At 36.4% G+C, this 24,785-nt stretch overlaps 2 protein-coding genes across 2 annotated transcripts; one reads left to right on the forward strand and one right to left on the reverse strand.

Moving 5' to 3' along the window:
• Window positions 1-2,412: 2,412 nt before the first annotated feature.
• Window positions 2,413-2,709, reverse strand: LOC131840835 (gametocyte-specific factor 1-like). The gene has a single exon (XM_059189030.1). It carries the CDS (start codon window positions 2,707-2,709, stop codon window positions 2,413-2,415), a length of 297 nt encoding a protein of 98 aa, XP_059045013.1.
• Window positions 2,710-3,464: 755 nt separating this feature from the next.
• On the forward strand, window positions 3,465-24,785 carry LOC131840836 (probable tyrosyl-DNA phosphodiesterase). Its single transcript, XM_059189031.1, has 13 exons — window positions 3,465-3,471; window positions 5,079-5,177; window positions 6,382-6,523; window positions 6,862-7,091; window positions 9,636-9,815; window positions 11,627-11,852; window positions 12,625-12,720; window positions 13,769-13,939; window positions 15,253-15,421; window positions 16,973-17,075; window positions 19,378-19,477; window positions 23,707-23,917; window positions 24,571-24,785. Exons 1-13 carry the CDS (start codon window positions 3,465-3,467, stop codon window positions 24,691-24,693), a joined length of 1,857 nt encoding a protein of 618 aa, XP_059045014.1. The 3' UTR covers window positions 24,694-24,785.

A 24,785-nucleotide genomic window follows, 5' to 3' on the forward strand; every position in this document is an offset into this window, starting at 1 on the left:
TTTCAATCACATTAGATTCCAATTAAAATCGCATAATAATCGGTCCATTCGTTTAGCGGTTACGATGCCACAGACAAGTGGAAATTATAACACATTTTTTAGCATTGAGGGTAAAAAAATCTTTGTTACTTATCAATTGTATATAACCTTAATAAACATAAGAATTTTTTTATTATACGTTTTGAAAATTTACTGTTTCTTCCTAAACCTATTATTTGAGTTTCTTAAGTGAACAATTAAATTTTAAATGTTATAAATTATATATATTACATAAGAATTTTGGAAAGGCCAAGGTGGGACTTGGCACTAAAAAGGGTGGGAAATATTGGTGTAGACTGTGTACCAAATTTCATTAAAATGGGTTCAGTAGTTTTGGCGAGACAGACGGGATAGACTCCGGTCCCTCAGAGTTTACGTTTCTGTCAGGTCAATTATATAAAATAAATAAGACAAATTGTCCAAGATATTAAAAAAAAATGTTAGGGATGTAAAACCCTTATCGCTTCATCATCATCATCGCAACCCGGAAGACGTCCACTGCTGGACATAGGCCTCCCCCAAAGATCTCCACGACGATCGGTCCTGCGCTGCTCGCATCCAATGCCTTCCCGCGATCTTGACCAGATCGTCGGTCCACCTTGCTGGAGGCCTTCCCACGCTGCGTCTTCCGGTCCGTGGTCGCTTATCGCTTAGAGTTATGAAAAATAGATAGACGATTTCTAGACCTACTGAATATGCACATAAAATTTCATAAAAATCAGTGAAACCGTTGGTATGATAATTAAAATTGTGATACGAGAATTTTATATATTATACTAGCTGTACCATTTGGACCTATGGCATCCAATTGTGGGGTTCTGCTGCAAATTCAAGTATAAGCATAATACAAAGGGCACAAAATAACATCCTGAAACAGCTTATAAATGCGCCATGGTTTGCAAAAATATCGGAGGTTCATGAGTATGTCAACACAAACACAGTAGCCGAAGAGATAAAACACCACTACTCCAAGTACAAGACACGGCTAGTACACCATCCTAATGTGCTGGCCAACCAACTGATAGTCCCTGACAACATACGTCGGCTTAAAAGGCGTAGGCTACTGGAACCAGATGACTAATCAGGGGCACCAAAAGAGACGATGATTCTGCTGGGAATCACTCTCTACCCGCGATGTAACACCTACACCACATCTGTTCATAGTCTCCGACTGATTGCAGGATAGACTCAGAAAAAAAAAAAAAATACTAGCTGTACCGGCAAACGTTGTTTTGCCATATAAATTAATGACGCTATAAAAAAATAGGGGTACACTCAGCTCAGTGTCTCTTTAGTTGTTGATACAACACTACTACAACTTTTTCCTTAATCTGCTTGATATAGCTGTGCTTTGGTCTTAAGGATTAAAATAAAAAACCAAATTTTAATACAATGAGTTATATTTGTTGGTAACCTATGACTAGTTCTTAAAAACTAAATTATAGACCAAGATATATGCGACAAGACATCTAAGATAACTTTGATTAAATCCTTAGTTATTAAATAAGAATGGATGGTGATGTAGCAGTTTAGAACACTGCCACACGTTCGATGGTCGCGGGTTCGATTCCTCGCACAGTATTAACATTTATATTCATGAGTATAATTGTTTGTATTGGTTTGGGTGTTTTCTATGTATATTATGTATGTATTTACAGAAAAATATGTTTACATCAGTTGTCTAGTATCCATAACACAAGCTCTGCTTAGCTTAGAACCTAACACTGTGTGAATTGTTCTAGATTACTACCATAATTATAATCGATTAAAAAGAGAGAGTTAGTTATTGCTTTCTAGTGACAAACATATAGACTTAATTGCCAAAGATACACAAACTTCCTCTTACAAAATTGGTTCTTATATCAAGAGTGAATAGACACTATTTGAGCTTGCATGTAACAGCTTTGACCGCATCACTTAACAACCAGTGAGATTGCATTCAAACAAAAAAATTTTGTTAAAGAAAACTAACAAAAACTCTCCATTAAAAAAACCAATATGATTAATTTCTTGTGAATTGTCCATAATAAGCTACTTAATATGACTTTCTGATCATTCTGCACTGGTGCCTCGCCAGCATATACCATTAGCATGAGAAACAGTTCACATAGAACTGTTCCATTTCAACTTCAACCTTTCAAGAAAGAAAATTTTTTCCACTTTTAGTATTCACTACCTTCTGTTCCTACATCCCTAGTAGCAAAAGTATTTATACATTGATACAATTTAAAGTAAAATTAACATTTAAAAGACATTTACTAAGTTATTATTGAAAAACAAGGCTCAACTCATCTCCCGATTTCACGACAAATTAATATATTTTAGGCTCTAAGTCCTAGGATCACATAAAGTCAACCATGAAATGTGGGATCACTAATCCCACATCTCATTATTTGGATCAGTTTCAGGAAGATAATCCTTCTGTAATATAGGCTTCGGTGTTAATAAGGCCCCAGTTGTCTGCTTCTCATTAGGAAAGAACGAAGCGCGGTTACAACATGTCTTAACATGTTCCCTCATTTCGTTAAGAGACATACGATGGGTTGCGTTGTAAGGACAGATTTCTAATTTTGGATACCTTTCCTGGCATTTAATTAGGTGTGCTTGTATACGAGAGCGGGGTACTCTGTGACAGGCATCGTAAGGGCACGACACAAATGGATCGTCCATATTTTTTCTGGAATAAATAATATAACGTAAATATTTACACAATATGAATATAATAAAAAATAAATAAAGTTGTATACCTTTAAATGCAGTGGTTAGAATCGAAAAAGGATTTTTTGAATAGCTTGATTATCACAACTAAAAGTTTTAAGACAATATATATATGTTTTATAAATTAAATTCATAAGTAAAAAGCAAAGAAAATAAAGTATTCAAGCGGTAACAATAACAAAGCTTCTGAAATCAAATTTCGTCCAAAAATTGAATAGGAATAAATGTTGCCACACTAGTCAATTCCTGAAGTTTTACTTTGAATTTCCCGAATGCAGCATGTAAAAGGAATATCACATTCATCTCTCGCCGTTTATCATACACATCTTAGCCGACATTACATATTTTATAATATCATACGTATTTCTAATATTAGTATACGTAAATGGATACTTTGAAATATCCTGCTAAATAAATATTACCCTAAAATTAGGGTAAACGCCATAAAGATTTGACATTGACAATTTGATATTTTTGACAGTTGAAGTCAGAAGTCAATTTCAATCTATCTATGCACAGAACACCAATATTCGTATCTGTGTAAGGAATGTGTAAATAATGAAATATTCGAAGTGTATTCTTTATTTTTATTTGATAAAATAATATTTATTCTTAAACGTTGTAACAATCACGACACGTTATTAAATATTAATATAAATTAAGTAACAAATTTCTTAACTGTGGCAATGAACAAACGAAAGGAGACAATGTCAGGTAATTTGAATTTTAAACTTTCTTTTAACAAAAAACTTTGTCAATATGCTAGCGTTTTCAAGTTTATATTACTTCGATTATTCTTAATATAATATATATTATAACTTTCTATTATTTACTCAACAAATAGAAATCGTGTTTTTAAATGTAGATTTAAAAAATATATATTTATGACGACCTTGTTGGCCTAGTGGTTTAGCCTACTGCTTTACTTCCGATGGTCGCGAGTTTGATTCCTCGCACGGCACAAACATTTGTATTCATGAGTATAATTGTTTGTATCTGTCTGGGTATTTTCTATGTACAGTCAACCCTCCTATAACGCGGTGAGTGCGTACCGCGTTGTATGGAAACCGCGCTATAAGAAACTCGGATTTAACCATACAAACCAGGCTAATTCGTAGCGCGTTCTATGGAAACCGTCTACCGCGTTGTATGGAAACCGCGCTATAAGAGACTCAGAATAAGTACAAATCACATCATTCGTACCGCGTTATATGGAGACCAATAAATACAAAAGACAAGATAAAAATAAGGAAATGATGAAAAAAATGAAACAAAAACTAAACTAAAAAACTGTTTTCCAACAAAAACAAAAGAAAGACTTTTGTAAAATGATGTAATCTTTCAACACTCATCCTCACTGTCAGATATGAGTCGCCTAACTCGCCTTCTTTTAATGGGCAAAATGTCTTCCTCACTTGGTTGATCTTCACATTGGTTTTAAGCGGCTAAGACATAAGCAGAACGTAGTTTTTCTATAGTTCACGCGACAATGTAGTCAAAAGATCATATATATATCTTTCATGTTACAGTTTCGTTAGACACACACGCATGGCACGCTGTCGATGCGAAACTATTTAGTTAATAGAAGTGGAAGATAGCGCATGAGGAGAACCACCCACCCGTGAACCACGCTGATATAAACATATCCAGTAAAAACCATTCATTGGGTGCACGGAAAGAACTGATGGGACGTTGTTGAATGGAAACCGCGCTGTAAGAGTACCGCGTTATAGGAGGGCTGTCGCAATTTCAGCTCCGCGTTATATGGAAACCGCGTTCTGAGAGTACCGCGTTATAGGAGGGTTGACTGTATATTATTATGTATGTATTTACAAAAAAATCTAAGTATTCTTCTAATCAGTTGTCTAGTACCTATAACACAAGCTTTGCTAACCGTTGGAATAGATGGCGCTGTGTTAATTGTCTAGTTTTATTTATTTATTATTAAATAAATTTACTATTCGATAATGGAGTGGTGCACCTCTTGATATTGCAATTAAATAATTACTATAAAATTAAAATATAGATGCAGAACAATAATCTTATTAATATTATAAATGCAAAGTTTGTGAGTATGGATGGATGTATGTTTGTTATAATGACCTGTCCAAGCTTCGCACGGATACATTACAAATCTTTGAACTTCTCGGCTTGTTCTATACTATAACTCGCATGTATTATACATATAAACATTCCTCTTGAATCACTCTATCTATTACTAAAAACTGTATTAAATTGTATTGCATATTTTAAAAGATCGAAGCAAACAGATAGCCGAACTACTTTGCTTTATACTATGTAGAGATTTTTATTTATTACAGGACCTGAGTCAGCCAAGAGGGTGAAAAAAGAATGCAGCTACGGAGAGAAATGTTTCAGATTAAATCCTATACACTTCAGGGAGTACAGCCACAGACACTGTTAGTGTGAACAACATATTATTATTACTAGAGAACATAGTCAGATAGATGACTATCTGTGCCTGTGGTTACACCTGTGTGAATTTATAGCCAATGTGTTATTCTGATGCATAAACTACATTACTGTAAAGTCTCATCAAAATCCATTCAGTAGTTTTGACTTGAAAGAGTAACAAACATCCATTACTACTACTCTAATGCTGCCTGCCTGACGGATATGACTTTAGTCTGAGGCAACTGCTAGGATAGTCAGGGTTAAATTGCTTTAAGTGCTGTTGACCACAGCTGGCCTTTACAGCTTCACCGGGGTGTATGCATGTATATGGGGTTGCCATTTAAAAATATAAAAAAAATCTGTAACACATACAGAGTATATATTTTTCCATTTTTATTTATTTATTATTATGGCGACCTCGGTGGTCTAGTGGTCTAGCACACCGCTTTACGACCGATGGTCGCGGGTACGATTCCTCGCACGACACAAACATTTGTATTCATGAGTATGATTGTTTGTATCGGTCTGGGTGTTTTCTATGTATAATATGTATGTATTTACAAAAAAAAAAATCTATATATTTGTATCAGGTATCTAGTATCCATAACACAAGCTTTAGCTAGCTTAACTTGGGTCTATATGGCGCTGTGTGAATTGTCCTAAGATTATTATTATTCTTATTATTATTTAGTTTGGAAAAGAATTAATATAAATACAAATTTATACTTATATTAATTTGTGATGCCGGCGATTTTTGAAGCGTATTTTTCTTTTCGGACTACTCTAATGCTGATGGCCGCAGCTGGCCTTTACATCACCGGACGATAGGGGGCGAGTGCAGATGGCACTCCAAACCAAAGGAAGGACTTATGGAGCGGCTGAAGGCCAACTCCCGCCTGACGGATTCGACTTTAGTCTGAGGGCACTCCCCAGCAGTGCCCGGCCCGAACCTCGTACCGAAACCGTCGTAATTTCGATCCCCGTTTGAATTGGACGGGGAGTCGATCGGAGGTGGCTGGGTGATATTTATTTGATAAAATAATATTTATTCTTATAAGTTGGAACAATCACGACACGTTATTAAATATTAATATAAATTAAGTAACAAATTTCTTAACTGTGGCAATAAGTTATAATCTTCTAATTGAAGTTTTCATTGCGTACGTTTATTCAATGCTCAAAATTTTGTTAATTCTTTTGTAATTCCAGTGGAATCCATATTAGACGCATATTCAGGGAGTGGTGAATATTGTATACCGGATAACTTGTGTCACCAGCAGCATATGATAAAGGAACAGCTGGAAGTTATTGTGGAGAAGAAGTTGTATGAACCTGTCAAAGAGGGTAGTAGGTGGGTATATTAACTTATTGGCAATCTAACTTTATTTTTCTAAAATAAAATTAGCTTAAGTTACTCCTTATTACATCAGCTACCTGTCAAAGTCCCGTCAAAATCGATCCAGCCATTTCAGAAATTAGCCAGAACAAACAGACAGATTGACAAAGATTGTGAAAAATGTTATTTTGGTGTATGTACCGTATATATTCATATGCATGTACATAGTAAAAAACGGTTTTTTCAATATTACAAACAGACACTCCAAAAATATGACTATTCAAAAGTGCTTGTATTAAGTTTAATTGAATAAAGATTATTTCTATTCCTAGTGTAAAAAAAAATTGTTTCAGTACGAGCACATCAACAAATGCAGAGCAAAATAGAACACAAAGTACCAGGATAACAGCAAATGAAAGTAGTATGCAGCAGTCGAAAACTAATGTAAGAAATAATGAAGAAGTTGCCAAGAGTAAACATGAGAAATTGTCTAAAGTAGATGATAATCAAGTAAACCGTAATAATATTAAAGGAAATAGCAGATCTACCGATAAAACGGAGGCGAAATCATCAAATAAAAAAGGTAATATAGCAAAATATCTTTATTCATGTAAGTCTATTACAGACTCTTATGATATGTCAACGTGTAGGTCTATTACAGACTCTTATGATATGTCAACATGTAGGTCTATTACAGACTCTTATGATATGTCAACGTGTAGGTCTATTACAGACTCTTATGATATGTCAACGTGTAGGTCTATTACAGACTCTTATGAAATATCAATGTGTAAGTCTATTACAGACTCTTATGATATGTCAACATGTAGGTCTCTTATAGACTCTTATGATATGTCAACGTGTAGGTCTATTACAGACTCTTATGATATGTTAACATGTAGGTCTATTACAGACTCTTATGATATGTTAACATGTAGGTCTATTACAGACTCTTATGATATGTCAACATGTAGGTCTCTTATAGACTCTTATGATATGTCAACGTGTAGGTCTATTACAGACTCTTATGATATGTCAACGTGTAGGTCTATTACAGACTCTTATGATATGTCAACATGTAGGTCTATTACAGACTCTTATGATATGTTAACATGTAGGTCTATTACAGACTCTTATGATATGTCAACGTGTAGGTCTATTACAGACTCTTATGATATGTTAACATGTAGGTCTATTACAGACTCTTATGATATGTTAACATGTAGGTCTATTACAGACTCTTATGATATGTTAACATGTAGGTCTATTACAGACTCTTATGATATGTCAACGTGTAGGTCTATTACAGACTCTTATGATATGTTAACATGTAGGTCTATTACAGACTCTTATGATATGTCAACGTGTAGGTCTATTACAGACTCTTATGATATGTTAACATGTAGGTCTATTACAGACTCTTATGATATGTTAACATGTAGGTCTATTACAGACTCTTATGATATGTTAACATGTAGGTCTATTACAGACTCTTATGATATGTTAACATGTAGGTCTATTACAGACTCTTATGATATGTCAACGTGTAGGTCTCTTACAGACTTATGATATGTCAAATCTACCGTCAGTTCGTAATGATTTCGAGATGAAAAGAACTGAAAAGAAACTCAGCTCGTATTCTTTTCAAATAAATGTTGTACATGATTACAATAATACAGATTCATTTCTTAATTCATATTTGGGAGAATAGAATGACCACCAGCATATGCTGTAGCAATTTTGTCAAAAACAAATAGTCTAATCAGTGTTCGTAACCCGAACAGACCAGTTTCCACAGTCCCCGTTCATGAGTGTGACGGATCAGCCAGTCAACATTTCACTCAACTATATTAGAGGGAGTATATTGACCCGGCCGCCCACCACGCCGCCACAAGTTTGAACTTTATAGCGAGCATGACTATTTCAAGTTACTCCACTACGTCATTTATATTATTTACAGCATAGGCTGTAACAATCATAGGTTTCACAGGGAATGATGTTCAAACTTATATTTTAAACTCTTCTTATATTGTAAAATCGCCCCGGCTTCGCATGGTGTAGGTACATCTTATATATAAAATTCTCGTGTCACAGTTTTCGTTCCCATACTCCTCCGAAACGGCTTGACCGATTCTCACTAAATTTTGTGATCGTATTGAGTAGGTCTGAAAATCGGCCAACATCTATTTTTTATCCCCCTAAATGTTAGGGGTAGTCCACCCCAAAATTTTTTATTTTTTTATTTTATGGCAAAACAACGTTTGCCGGGACAGTTAGTTTTTTATATAATTGATCCTTCCTTTTGAATCACTCTATCTATTAAAAAACACCGCTTCAAAATCTGTTGCGTAGTTTTCAATATTTAAGTATACATAGGGACGGACAGACAGCGAGAGCGACTTTATTTTATACTAGCTTTTCCCCGCGGCTTCGCTCGCGTTAATTATCCCCTTAGGGGAGGACTTTATCAAAATCTTTTCTTAGGGGATGCCTACGTCATAATGCAAATGCATGCAAAGTCTCAGCCCGATCGGTTTAAAATTGCCAAAGTTTCATACAAACTTTCATCCCCTATTTTATCCTCTTGGGGGTAGAATTAATCAAAATCCTTTCTTAGCGGATGTCTACGTCATAACATCTACCTGCATGCCAAATTTCAGCCCGATCCGTCCAGTGGTTTGAGCTGTGCGTTGATAGATCACTATGTCAGTCACCTTTGAGTTACATATATTTAGATTATGTAATGATTAATTATGGTCGAATTTGGACCATGAGGTGACCACAAGTAAATTTTTTTTTCAATTATATATAGCTGTATTTTTTTTAAGAATGATAAATATAATGTATTGATGCACCCGTTTGCACTAATGGTTTACGCTATCGGGGCACCAGTGGAGGATGATAAGATGAACATGAGGTCAGCGCAATTAGCCCATCGTGACTAACTCTCCAAGAATTGATCACGGTGGTTTCCAGGGGGAACCGCGTGGAGGTCAACCTAACCCGACACAATACTCACAATCCCCTTTTCCCCTAAATAGCTATATTGTCAGCGGGTATAAAGAATGTATCCACTAAAGCAGCGTCGCAGTATTCAGGTAGTAAATAACAAGATATATTTTCCTAGGCACAGATTATCGGCCGGTAGTCGAACCTACGCGCCGTGCTGAGAATTTCCTCAAAGTGGTATTACCGCGTGGTAACATGGCTGCGAAGCATGCGGTCAGTGCGCCTTACCACATATTTTATACCACCATATCTGATGCCAAGGAAACGCACCACCAGCCGTACTCCATCACGTTTTTAGGTGAGTTTTTTTTATATATACCATCATCATTTAATACTGCACTCATCTGCGCTGATGATCCGCTGGCAGGGGATGATGATATGATGAGCATGAAGTCAGGTTGTTGAGTGAAAGTACCAGGATAACATGAAGTTACAGGCAGTTGGGTCTTTGGTACTGTTCATGTATATAGGCGACGGTTGCACTCTATATATTATAGAACTGAAGGTCTTCCATAAAGGAATGGTGGACCCGCCTACTATATCGGTATACGCAGGCAGGGCACCAGTGGAGGCTGATAGGATGAACATGAGGTCAGGTCAGTTCCATGCTCTTATAAAATAATAAGTGTGTTACAATGAAAGTACCAGGATAACATGAAGTTACAGGCAGTTGGGTGATGTCTTTGGTACTGTTCATGTATATAGGCGACGATTGCACTCTATATATTATAGAACTGAAGGTCTTCCATAAAGGAATGGTGGACCCGCCTACTATATCGGTATACGCAGGCGGGGCACCAGTGGAGGATGATAGGATGAATATGAGAGGTCATGTCAGTTCCATAAAATAATAAGTGTAATACAGTGAAAGTACCAGGATAACATGAAGTTACAGGCAGTTGGGTGATGTCTTTGGTACTGTTCATGTATATAGACGACGATTGCACTCTATATATTATAGAACTGAAGGTCTTCCATAAAGGAATGGTGGACCCGCCTACTATATCGGTATACGCAGGCGGGGCACCAGTGGAGGATGATAGGATGAACATGAGGTCATATCAGTTCCATAAAATAATAAGTGTAATACAGTGAAAGTACCAGGATAACATGAAGTTACAGGCAGTTGGGTGATGTCTTTGATATTGTTCACGTATATAGGCGACGGTTGACACTCTATATATTATAGAACTGAAGATCCTCCATCATGGAATGACCAATTTGCAATAAAGTTTAGGAAGCTGTTTGCGCTCACCCAAATTCTACACATCAGAGATACAGTTCTCTATTATAGAATAGAATAGAATAGAATAATATTTATAACATTCACACATCACAGCACAACAATGATGATGCTTATAGCAGCATATAAATTATCTATACATCTATACATATAAATAAAATTGGAGTATCTGTTTGTAATATTGAAATAATCGTTTTTTACTATATACATATGAATATAAATACGGTACATACACCAAAATTACTTTTTTAACAATTTTTGTCTGCCTGTCTGTTCCGGCTAATTTCTGAAATGGCTGAACCGATTTTGACGGAACTTTTTTTGGCAGGTAGCTGACGTAATAAGCAACTTAGGCTACTTTTATTTTAGAAAAATAAAGTTAAATTCCACGCAGACGGAGTCGTGGAAACAGCTAGTTATAACATATAAAGAGAAATAACACAGTACAGTTCATTACATAAAAAAAAAAAACGAACAAGAAAATCAATCAAACGAAAATAAAAAAATTGTATATACTATCATCATCATCATCATCATCGCAGCCCGGAAGACGTCCACTGCTGGACATAGGCCTCCCCCAAAGATCTCCACGACGATCGGTCCTGCGCTGCTCGCATCCAATGCCTTCCAGCGATCTTGACCAGATCGTCGGTCCACCTTGCTGGAGGCCTTCCCACGCTGCGTCTTCCGGTCCGTGGTCGCCACTCGAGGACTTTACTGCCCCAACGGCCATCTGTCCTACGAGCTATGTGCCCTGCCCATTGCCACTTCAAAGTCGCAATTCTTCGGGCTATGTCGGTCACTCTGTTATATACTATACTGGTCAATAATAGAAGCTATAGATTTATTAAAAAAAACATTTTCAGAAATCCTAGACCGCAGTCTCGGCGAGCTGAAGTGCTCGCTTCAGATAAATTTCATGGTGGAGCTGGGCTGGCTTCTGGCGCAGTACTATTTCGCCGGCTACAGCGAGAAGCGGCTCACCATACTCTATGGTGAGGACGGACCTGAACTGAGGACCATAAACCAGAAGAAGCCTCATGTGGACGCACACCGCGTCAATATGGGCTCGCCTTTTGGGAAGCATCATACGTAAGGTTTTTGTATATTATGTTTTTAGTTTAGCTAGCTAACCATCCCGGCTTCACACAGATGCATTATGTATTTAAATTCCTCGACTTGCTCTATACTATAACACACATGTATTATACATATAAACCTTCCTCTTGAATCACTCTACCTATTACTGAAAAGTGCATTAAAATCCGTTGAGTAGTTTAAAAGATATAAGCGTACAGACAACAGATTTCATTATATAGTATAGTAATTGAAATCCAAATTAAAAAATAATTTATTCATGTAGGACATTTTAGCCGCTTATGAACGTCAAATTTTTTATATTATTATTTTTTCTCTACTAACCAGTTCAGTATATAGATTCAACTGAGAAGAACTGGCAAGAATCTCAATTGTTTTTTTTATTTAATTATTTACAATGTTTATTTATATAGATGTCTATGTCTAACATTAAAAACTTTTCTACTCCGATCTCCCCTCCGATCGATCCCCGTCCAATTCAAGCGGGGATCGAAATTACAACGGCCTGAGCTAAAGTTCGAACCCCACGGTGCTCTCAGACTAAAGTCGTATCCGTCAGGCGAGAGTTGGCCATAAGCCGCTCCATAAGTCCATCCTTAGGTTTGGAGTGTCATCTGCACGCGCCCCCTATCATTCCGTGAAGCTGTAAAGGCCAACAGCACTTGAAGTAATTGAACCAGCGACTATAAGAGAAAAAGCAGGTGTGCAAACCGCTAAACCATCGTCCTCTCAGAACAGCTGTGATATAATTTATTTCTTGTTACAGCAAGATGATGTTGCTATGTTACGAAGATGGTTCTCTGCGTGTGGTGATCTCTACAGCGAATCTTTACATTGATGACTGGGAGAACAGAACGCAGGGGTAAGTAGGTGATTCAGTATTTGGGCGACTGCAGTTCGCACAGCTCGTCATCGACAGAGCATTCATGCCCACACGCTGGAACCTAAGTGGTTTCGGACAGTGCGGTTCCAGAGGAGCTCACATTGTGGAATGAACTATCTGCCGAGGTTTTCTTGGAAGACTACAGCATGGGGTTTTCAAGAAGGGTATATTAAGGTTTCTTAAAGATCGGGACAGGAAACGCGCACGTGACACCCCTGGTGTTTCAGGCATCCATAGGCTACGGTGTTTACTATCAGATGGACCGTAAGCTTGTTGGCCACCATCATAGTATAAAAAAACCGTACTTAGCTGCAAAATACATATATATTTTACTAATATTATAAACGCGAAAGTTTGTAAGTATGGATGTTTGTTACTCTTTCACGCAAAACAGCCTCGGTGGTCTAGTGGTTTAGTACACTACTTCCGATGGTCGCGGGTTCGATTCCTCGCACGTTACAAACATCTGTATTCATAAATAAGATTGTATGTATCGGCCTGGGAGTTTTCTATATATATTATGTATGTGTGTATTGACAAAAAAAAGTATCTAAGTATTTATATCAGTTGTCTAGTACCCATAACACAAGCTCTGCTTACCTTGGGACTAGATGGCGCTGTGTTAATTGGTTAGGTTAACATACTTACAAACTTTCGTGTTTATTATAATCGCGTTTTAGTAAGGTATTATAGTAGTATGACAGGGTATAAATAAAGAGAAATAAAAATCCTAAAATTCACATTCACACTCACACTCGCACTCACGCTCACGCTCGCACTCACACTCCCACTCACGCTCGCACTCACACTCCCACTCACGCTCACACTCACACTCACACTCACACACTCACGCTCACACTCGCGCTCACACGCGCACTCACACTCACAGTCACACTCACACTCACATTCACATTCACACTCACACTCGCACTCACACTATTATTTATTTACACACGAGTTATTTATTTATTTATGTTAATGTATGATTATGGAATAGTGTTTTTTTTAATATTAAGTTATATTTCAGGCTGTGGTTCAGCCCAAATTGTCCTGAACTGCCGCCGGAAGCGATGCCATTCGAAGGCGAGTCGCCGACCGGCTTCAAGAAGTCGTTACTACGTTATCTAAACCACTACCAGATGCCGCAGCTCGCGTACTATCTGGAGAGGGTGAAGAGATGCGATTTCAGTCATATTAAGTAAGTTTTATTTATTGTAACTTATAATTTACAAATGACAAGCGACCCGCCCCGGTGCCGCTCGTGTGCAATGCTTTATAGTCACGTGCCGCCGGCCGGTACCGCCGCACTTCTATGTGCCTACATTTTAAATCTGTAATACCCTCGGAAGTATTCATTTAAATTACATGTTTTTGTTAACATATTTAAAGTGTACAGTACTGTAGTACATTATTTTGATTTATCACGTGGAGTTCAGGCAGCGTTTGCAGTGTAAGCGCAAGAAATGTATTTACGACTAGCTTTTGCCCGCGGCTTCACTCGCGTTAATTTATCCCCTTAGGGATGGAATTTATCAAAATCCTTTCTTAGGGGATGTCTACGTTATAGTAGCTTTATGCATGCAAAGTCTCAGCCCGATCGGTTTAAAATTGACAAAGTTTGATACAAATTTTCATCCCCTATTTTATCCCCTTGGGGGTAGAATTAATCAAAATCCTTTCTTAGCGGATGTCTACGTCATAACATCTACCTTCATGCCAAATTTCAGCCCGATCCGTCCAGTGGTTTGGGCTGTGCGTTGATAGATCACTATGTCAGTCACCTTTGAGTTATATATATATATACATATCACATTAGAAACCTCTAAATTTATCAGTGTTTCTCTACAATATTATACATATATATTTATTATATTAATATTATTAATGTTTCTACTCCATCATGCGCCATCCACCACCTTCTGTCTTTTCTCCAGTACCCAAAGGTTGTCTGGAAGAGATCGCATAAGCGATAAGACCGCCTTTTGTACCCATAATCTAAATATTGTTTCCGTTTGTATATATGTTTTTTTTTTGTTATTATGGTGCAATAAAGAGTAATAAATAAAAGTAAAATAAAAAATATAAACCTTCCTCATAAATCACTCTATCTATTAAAAAAACCGCTTCAAAATACATTGCGTAGTTTTAAAGATTTAAGCATACATAGGGACGGACAGACAGCGACAGCGACTTTGTTTTGTATTATGTAGTGATAATAATGTTTTTGTAGAATATATCTAAAACCGCTTTAAAATCCGTTGCGTAGTTTTAGAGATTTAAGCATACATAGGGACGGACAGACAGCGACAGTGACTTTATTTTATATTATGTAGTGATAATAATGTTTTTGTAGAATATATCTAAAACCGATTTAAAATCCGTTGCGTAGTTTTAGAGATTTAAGCATACATAGGGACGGACAGACAGCGACAGCGACTTTGTTTTATACTATGTAATGATGCAAAGTCGGGGCGGGGAATTAGTGTATTAATATTAAGATGTTGTTTTTAGTGTATTCCTAGTGGCGTCAGCGCCAGGGTCACACTTCGATATGGATTGGGGCATGACCCGAGTGGGGTCACTGTTACGGCAGCACTGCTGTATACCTCCCTCGGAGAACTCCAAGTGGCCACTGGTGGCGCAGGCCAGCAGCATCGGCAGTTACGGGAACGACCCGAAGGTAACTGCTTGTCATTTATGAGAGCTTGGTACTTTTCAATGAATATATGTAGGTTGTTGGGCCGGCAGACGGGCAAGCAGATTTATCTAATACTAGCTGTACCTGCGACTTCGTCCGCGTGGAATTAAACAAATAAATAATTAGAGATTTTCTAAAATAAAAGTAGCCTAAGTAACTTCTTATTACATCAGCTACCTGCCAAACATTTATGTTCAAAATCTACCCTGTACCATCGTAAGCACAGATTATTATATTAGAGTCCGTTAGTTTCTGTTCCCCTCCCTTACCTACAGTACTGAACTGACCGTACAGCGGACTTGACGCGCGCGCGCATTGTGTTGTGAATTAAAATAAATTAGAACTGTGAAACCTACTGTGAAACCTATTGTGAAACTGGAAAGCTAGCGAAGATATCTTCGAGACCCTGAAGCCCAAGAAATCCGCAGAACCATACAGGTACGTGACAGACGCTTCCACATATTTTTCCCTAACATTTTGGTAGCAGAGAGTATTTTCCCTAACAATTTATATTTATATATAAAAAATATATTATATTTATTTATATATTTTTTGAAATCAAATCAAATCATTTATTAGCAGAATATAGTGCTTATTAGGTATATATACATATAAATAAAATTGACGTGTCTGTTTGTAATATCGAAATAACCGTTTTTACTACATGCATATGAATATAAATAAGGTACATACACCAAAATAACATTTTTTACAATTTTTGTCTGTCTGCCTTTTTGTACCGGCTAATCTCAGATATGGCTGGACCGATTTTAACAGAACTTTTTTTGGCAGGTTGCTGATGTAATAAGGAGTAACTTAAGCTACTTTTTTAGAAAAATAAAGTAAAATTCCACGCGGACAAAGTCGCGGTAAGCTAGTAAATAAATATAAATGAAGACTCGACTAGTGGTGTTACTAGGAAAACATAACTTTATAAGAGTGTACGTTCGGAGCTATGGCTGACCGGGGACTTTCTGCAACACTTCACGAAAATATTAAAATAAACATATAAAATAAATATAACTCTACTAGTGGTGTTACTAGGAGAACATAACTTTATAAGAGTCTACGTTCGCAGCTATGGCTGACCGGCTACTTTCTGCATCACTTCACGAAAATATAAAAAAAATAACATAATAAATGTGGTGTTACTAGGAGAACATAACTTTATAAGAGTCTACGTTCGCAGCTATGGCTGACCGGCTACTTTCTGCATCACTTCACGAAAATATAAAAAAAATAACATAATAAATGTGGTGTTACTAGGAGAACATAACTTTATAAGAGTGTACGTTCGGAGCTATGGCTGACCGGGGACTTTCTGCAACACTTCACGAAAATATAATAAATAAATAAATGAAACTCTACTAGTGGTGTTACTAGGAGAACATAACTTTATAAGAGTGTACGTTCGGAGCTATGGCTGACCGGGGACTTTCTGCATCACTTCACGAAAATATATAAATAAATAAATGAAACTCTACTAGTGGTGTTACTAGGAGAACATAACTTTATAAGGGTGTACGTTCGCAGCTTTGGCTGACCGGGGACTTTCTGCATCACTTCACGAAGATAAAGAACCACCCCCAGATGCTGTCGGCGCCGGCTGAATTGAAGCTCGTATACCCATCGTTAGGTAATATATTTATTAATACGTCAATTTCTTTATAATAATAATATCAACACACTTGCTCGTAAAGGATATAATTTTGCCTATTTCCGATATATAAAGCAGCTCATAAAACACACACACATAAATGCAAACAGATGTTATATTCTATAACCGCACTATTTGCTATTTTTTTTATCAAAGACGGAAATTGACTGCCTCGGAGGTCTAGTGGTTTAGCACACCGCACCGCACCGCTTTACTCCCGATGGTCGCGGGTGCGATTCCTCGCACGGTGCAAACATTTGTATTATTAATAATAATAATAAACTTTATTGGCCAATAGAACACTTTTTCATTTAATACACATTACGGCGAACCACACACTAGACATGCAAGTCTGTATCGTGTGGTTCAGAGGATATCATTACACATAATTGATATGTTAGGTGCTCGGCTGACTTTAATGAAATAACTTAACAATATCATGCAACACTTAGTATAATGAGGTTATATTACAAAAGTATATATATATATAACTAGCTGTCCCGGCAAACGTTGTTATGCCATATAAATTAATAACGCTATAAAAAAATAGGGGTTGATGATAGAAGGGTGAAGATTTAGGATTGTATGTATTTTTGTATGTTGTATCATAAAATAATAGAAACTAAAAATTTTGTCTGAAAAATAAAAAAAAAATTAGGGGTGGACTACCCCTAACATTTAGGGGGATGAAAAATAGATGTTGGCCGATTCTCAGACCTACTCAATACGCTCACAAAATTTCATGAGAATCGGTCAAGCCGCTTCGGAGGAGTATGGGAACGAAAACTGTGACACGAGAATTTTATAAAGATAAATAAATTTCTATAAATACTAATAAATATGAAATATATTAATACATACAATAGATATACACATATTAAGTACTACTGAGGCTTTATGAAATTAAAATTCGGTTTGAAACAATTTCTCACATTGATCATAGTCCAGACTTATTAAAAATTCTTTTATTTTTATTTTGGCTTGAGCTAGAGAACATTTTTTCATATCACATGACTTGCTTATTCTATTATATAAATTTACAGCTATATGTGGGCTAAATTAAGAATATTCATGAGTATGATTGTTTGTAAGTCTGGATGTTGTCTAGTACCCATAACAACTGTGGAATTAATTGACGCTGTGTCAAATGTCCAGGGTTATTTATTTGGGGTCCAGATTTAATAAATTTCGAAGTGAACGCCGCGTGGTGTAACCAGTAGCCAGCTCGCTGATTTAAAAAAGTAAAACGGCGGGAAAGCAACAGTGTGCATCACAGTTTTATGGTTGAGTTTATTTAAAATCAAGTGTGTTGAAAAACGTACGATATACGTGGGACTGTTCAAGTATTACGTAGCCAGATTTATCACAATTATTTACCCCTCATCCCCCGTTGTCAGCAAAAGTAAGCAAAGCTCTTACCCCTCCCCCCATGCTTACGTAAACATTTCTCAATTAATGTATTGTTTTTTTAACAAAGACAATGTGAGGGTTGCCATTCGTGTAAAAAAGTAAATTACCACCGATGACGTAATCATCATACAGACTCCCCCACCCCCATGTCATCCAAAATAAGCAAAGAAAAGACCCCCCGCCCCCCTATAGTGCTTACGTAATACTTGAACGGCCCCCGTGCGTATTTAACACACTTAGCTCTATTACGACCTCGGCTCGCTCGGGCTGAAATTCACCTCGTGTGTTATAACGATTATAACGCACTTATATCGAAACTAGCTTTTGCCCGCGGCTTCGCTCGCATTAATTTATCCCCACCCCTAATTTTGATAAATTCCACCCCTAAGGTGAAATTTATCAAAATCCTTTCTTAGCGGATGCCTACGTTATAACATCTACCTGCATGCCAAATTTTAGCCCGATCCGTCCAGTGGTTTGGGCTGTGCGTTGATAGATCACTATGTCAGTCACCTTTGAGTTATATATATTTAGATATAACGAAATCAAATGTTTTATAAATAAGATTTTAATTTACTAATTTTCACTAGACTATAGTTTACTATAAAAGGTCCAAGCAGATCTTTTAACTTTTTATAGTCTCCTTAAATATCACCTTATATTTCTAGCAGAGTCAATTTCTCTACGAACAAAATATTATGTGTTACCATCGTTTTTAAATTATTAATGATACTCTGCACAACTCATGGTTGACTGGTAGAAAATGCCATTAGGTGTTAAGTCCGCCATATGTACTTTTTACCTGTGTATGACATGCATTAAAGTTATTTAAATAAAAAAAAAAATTATTATCTATGGTCTTTTTGTTTAGAAAACGTCCAGAAATCCTTAGACGGTCTACTGGGGGGCGGATGCCTGCCGTATGCAGCTGCCGCCCACAGCAAGCAGACCTGGCTGACTAGCTTTCTATAGTAAGTGTACTAGGATCTTATAAATCACCAGGAGTTATAAATAGAATGATCAACAAGGTGTATTAAATAAAAATTAATATCTTGCACAAAAGTTAAACAGAATTAGCATTTCCCCACAAGCCTGGCTGAATAGCTTTATATAATAAAGGACCATTCAAGTATTACGTAAGCAGATTTATTACAATTATTTACCCCTCATCCCCCTAGTCAGCAAAAGTAAGCAAAACTCTTACCAAGGGGGGTAAGAGATGATTACGTAAACGTTTTTCAATTAATGTATTTTTTAGCAAAGATAATGTGAGGGTAGCCATATGCGTAAAAAATTTCAACTACCGATGACGTAATCATCTAGACTCCCTACGCTTAAGTATGCTTACGTAATACTTGTCCGGCCCTTAGGTGTACCAGGATCTTATAAATCACCAGAAGTTATAAATAGAATATAATGAATAGTAATGTACAAAGTTTATTAATTTAAATTAAGTCTTATACATAAGTTAAACAGTGTATTATTATATAGCTTGCATTTCCAAACGCGACGGCCTCGGTGGTCTGGCGGTTTAGCTCACCGCTTCTCTTCCGATGGTCGCCGGTTCGAACTCGCACTCAAGTATTGTTTGTATCGGTCTGCGTGTTTCCATGTATATTATATATGTTATAACAAAAAAAATATCTAAGTATTTATATCAGTTGTCTAGTACCCATAACACAAGTTCTGCTTACCGTGGGACTAGTTGACGTTGTGTGAATTGTTCAGAGGAATTATTATATAAACCTTCCTCTTGAATCACTCTATCTGTTACTAAAAACTGTATTAAAACATAGTTTAATCCGAACAGCGATTTCCTTTTATACTATGTAATGATGAGGAAATTACTATACAGTACTAGGGAAGCATAAGTCTGAGGGAATTTCAAAATTATATTTAAAATTTGTTTTTTAGTCAACGGCGAGTCACGTGCAGTCACCTAGGTCTAGGTGTGCCTCATATAAAGTAGCTTTTGCATAATTAGTATGGATTCTGTATTGTTTAGACTTTAGACTCATAGATTATTAGACCCATATCTATGACAAATTTGTATTTAGTAATGAAAAAATTACTATAATGTACCAGGGCAATATAAGCGTGAAGAAATTCCAAAATTAGGCGAGTCATGTGCAGTCATCGAGACCTCGCTATGCCTCATATTATAGTAGCTTTTGCGTATTAGTATAGATTTTCTATTGTTTTTTGTATTCTATGACATTTATGACAAATATATGGTCAAGCATTTAATGATAAAAAACATGTTTTGAGAGCTAATATATCAAAGTCCTCTCGGAAACGACTTATCAAGACCTACATCTGGAGTATATATAGCCTTGTATGCCTGTGAGACGTGGACACTGACACAAAAGGAAAGAGACAAACTGGAAGCCTTTGAAATGTGGTGTTGGAGAAGAATGGAAAGAATTAGCTGGAAAGTTAAAATAAGGCATGAAGAAGTGCTTGAGAGGATTAAAGAAAAGAGACAGATCATAGAAATTATTGAGAATAGGCGGGGATACATGTTGGGGCACTTGATACGACACGACGAACTAATTAACAACGTTATTGAAGGAAAAATAGATGGAAACAGATGAAGGGGAAGACCAAGACACAGCTATATCAAGCAAGTTAAAGAAAACGTTGGAGTCGTGTAGTAGACAGCTAAAAGAACTGATGGAAGATCGTGGAAGGTGGCTCCACCTACAAGTATTTGTTTGAATGAGGAATGAGGATAATATTTAAGGAAGGTGTTACATATGAATGTGGATGGTTATAAGAGCAGAGGAAGGCCGAAAAAGAGATGGATGGACTGTGTGAAACATGATATGGTAAGAAAGGAAGTAAATAACGCGATGAGTGCGAACAGGGATGAATGGAAGAGAAAAACATATTACGACGACCACAAATAAACGGGATAAGGAAGAAGCAGATGATTACTGTATGTTTTTTTTATATACTCTGCTTTTAATTTTGTCTTGTAAAATGTGTACATGTGTGTATCTGTTGATGTAAATGAAGTAAATATCTATAAATATATCTATTGATCCATCAAAATTTATATCAATTTGGTTATGGGTACTATATTGTACTAGGGCAACATAAGCCTGAAGGAATTCCAAAATTTCAAAATGTGTTTGATAGATGTGCTGTGTAACATGACAAATTATCATACAGTTATATATGAAATTTCATTTGTTTCTTCTTTTTTTATATATACGCTGCTTTTTTGTGATATATATTGTCTTGTAAAATGTGTATGTGTGTGTATCTGTTTATATAAATGAAAAATATCTATCAAATTTGTATGAGGAAATGACTGTGTTGTACCAGGGCAACATAAGTCTGAAGGAATTACAAATTTATATTTAAAATGTGTTTTTTACTCAATCGCTAACCATCTGCAGTCACCGTGACCGCGCTGTGCCCCATATAAAGTCGCATGCATGCTTTTGACTTTGGACACTTTGACAGAAAATGACTATATTGTACCAGGGGAACATAAATATGAAGCAATTCGAAAATTATATTTAAAATGTGTTTTTTACTCAATCGCAAACCATCTGCAGTCACCGTGACCGCGCTTGCCCTATATAAAGTCGCTTTATGCATCAGACTTGAAGACACTCCTTTGACAGAAAATGACTATATTGTACTAGGCCAACATAAGTATGAAGGAATTCGAAAGTAATATTTAAAATGTGTTTTGTTTCTAGCCAATGGCGAGCCATCTGCGGTCACCGTGACCGCAAAATGTCCAATATAAAGTCGCTTTTGAATATTAATATGGGTTATTACTATATTGTACCAGGGTAACATAATTCTGTAGGAATCCCTAAATTGTATTTAAATAGTATGGATTTTGTATTAGATTGGACAAAAATTACTAATATTGTACCAGGGCAACATAAGTATGAAGGAATTCGAAAATTATATATACAACTTTAGCCAATGGCGAGCCACGTATAGCCACCGAGACCGCGCTATGGCCCATATAAACTCGCTTATGCATATTACTATAATTAAAATAAAGTCACTGTATTGCATATATATATATATATATATATATGGATTTTGTATTAGACTTTAGACACAAATTACTATATTGTACCAGGACAACATAAGTATGAAGGAATTCGAATATTATATATACAATGTGTAAATTATTTATACAATGTCTTTAGCCAATGGCGAGCCACCAATAAACTCGCTTTTGCATATTAGTATAGATTTTGTATTGACTTAAACCCATAGATCTATTGTGTTACATGACAAATTTGTATTTGGTAATGAGAAAATTACTTTATTGTACCAGGGCAATATAAGTCGGAAGGAATTCAAAAATTTTTATACATTTTTTATATAATGGCGCTTTTGCATATTAGTATGGATTCTGTATAGTTTTTAATTGCTGACTTTAGACTCATAGATATGTTATGACCAATATCTTTGACAAATTTGTATTTGGTGATGAAATAATTACTATATTATACCAGGGCAACATAAGTATGAAGGAATTTGAAAATTATATATAGTATAGTATAGTGTTTTGTTTTTAGCCAATGGCGAGCCGTCTGCGGTCACCGTGACCGCATAATGTCCTCATATAAAGTCGCTTTTGAATATTAATATGGGTTATTACTATATTCTACCAGGGTAACATAAGTCTGAAGTAATCCCTAAATTGTATTTAAAATATGAGTACAGTACAGTACAGTACTGTGTATTTTGACTTTAGACACAAATTACTGTATTGTACCAGGGCAACATAAGTATGAAGGTATTCGAAAATTATATATAAAATGTGTTTTATCTTTAGCCAATGGCGAGCCACGTGCAGCCACCGAGACCGCGCTGTGCTCCATATAAACTCGCTTTTGCATATTAGTATAGATTTTCTATTGACCATTAAACCTATATATAGAGGTTGTATTTGGTAATAGAAAATTAAACTATTGTACCAGGGCAATATAAGTCGGAAGGAATTCTACAAATTTTATACATTTTTTTTATATAGGTAAAGGTGTTTTTACATATTAGTATGGATTCTGTATAGTTTTTTTATTGTTTAGACTTTAGACTCATAGATATGTTATGACCAATATCTATGACAAATTTGTATTTGGTGATGAAATAATTACTATATTGTACCAGGGTAACATAAGTACGAAGGAATTTATATATAAAATGTTTTTGTTTTTAGTCAATGGCGAGCCACGTGCAGCCACCGAGACCGAGCTATGCCCCATATAAAGTCATATACTCGCACCTCTTTGGATAACAAAATGGCTGCCTACTATCTACTAACATCAGGGAATATCAGTAAGGCGGCGTGGGGCTCGATTAACAAAGGGAACTCGGCTTTAAGAATAATGAGCTATGAGGCTGGAGTGTTGTTCCTCCCGAAATTTGTGGTAAGACTTCTATTTTATAGTACAGGAGACAAACGAGCTGATAGCCTACCTTTTTTTTATAACCTAGGGGACAAACGAGTAGCCAGCCCACATTTTTTTGTAGCATAGGAGACAAACCATCTGATGGTCCACCTTTTTATAGCATAGGAGACAAACTAGCGACTCACACTAGTAAGTGATTACCGCAGGCCATGAGCACCGCAACACCAGGAGAATTGCAAGTGCGTTGCCGGCCTTTTAAGAACGAATAAGATAGTTTCTTGAAGGTTTCAATATCGTATCGGTTAATACCATTGCTGGAAGGTGCTTCCACAATGTGGTCGTGAATGGCAGTGCGAGTGGTATAAAATACATGATGGTAAGTGGTAACCGTCGCCTATGTGTATCTTTGTAGGTATTATAAAATACAAGTGATTTTTAGGATGCTTTTATATATGATAATTGATACTGGAATGGTGCACCCGCCTGCACTAATGGTTTACCCTGGCGGGGTAACAGGCGACGGTGATAAAACGAGTATGTCACAATGGGCTGACTGACCTGACCTCATGCTCATCTTATCATCCTCCAATGGTGCCCACCAGTGTATACCGTTAGGGCTGCGTCGTTAAAACAAATCTGAGTCATAAATAAAGTCATTTTTATTTTCACAGATAAATGAAGATCTGTTCCCCTTGTCTCCCGGAGCCAAGAATCGTCTGATCATTCCATACGACATACCCCCGACCAAGTATTCCAGTGACATGTCACCATGGGTTTTCGATTACTTGTCATGAGCTCCTACAACTTATGTGATCTTGGTACCTATTGTTTAAATAAATCATGATTTTTTTGTAATAAATTTTTTATGTTGATAATGGCCTCGATG

This window comes from Achroia grisella, unplaced genomic scaffold (assembly GCF_030625045.1).
Source record: "Achroia grisella isolate CSIRO2021 unplaced genomic scaffold, CSIRO_AGI_Agris_v1 utg149, whole genome shotgun sequence".
Lineage (NCBI taxonomy): Eukaryota > Metazoa > Arthropoda > Insecta > Lepidoptera > Pyralidae > Achroia > Achroia grisella.

Coding starts and splice junctions, on each gene's coding strand:
- LOC131840835 (XM_059189030.1), bottom strand. CDS start 2,709: ATGGACGATCCATTTGTGTCGTGCCCTTACGATGCCTGTCACAGAGTA.
- LOC131840836 (XM_059189031.1), top strand. Junction 11,853..12,624: donor CCTTTTGGGAAGCATCATAC/GTAAGGTTTTTG, acceptor TTCTTGTTACAG/CAAGATGATGTTGCTATGTT. Junction 13,940..15,252: donor TGCGATTTCAGTCATATTAA/GTAAGTTTTATT, acceptor TGTTGTTTTTAG/TGTATTCCTAGTGGCGTCAG.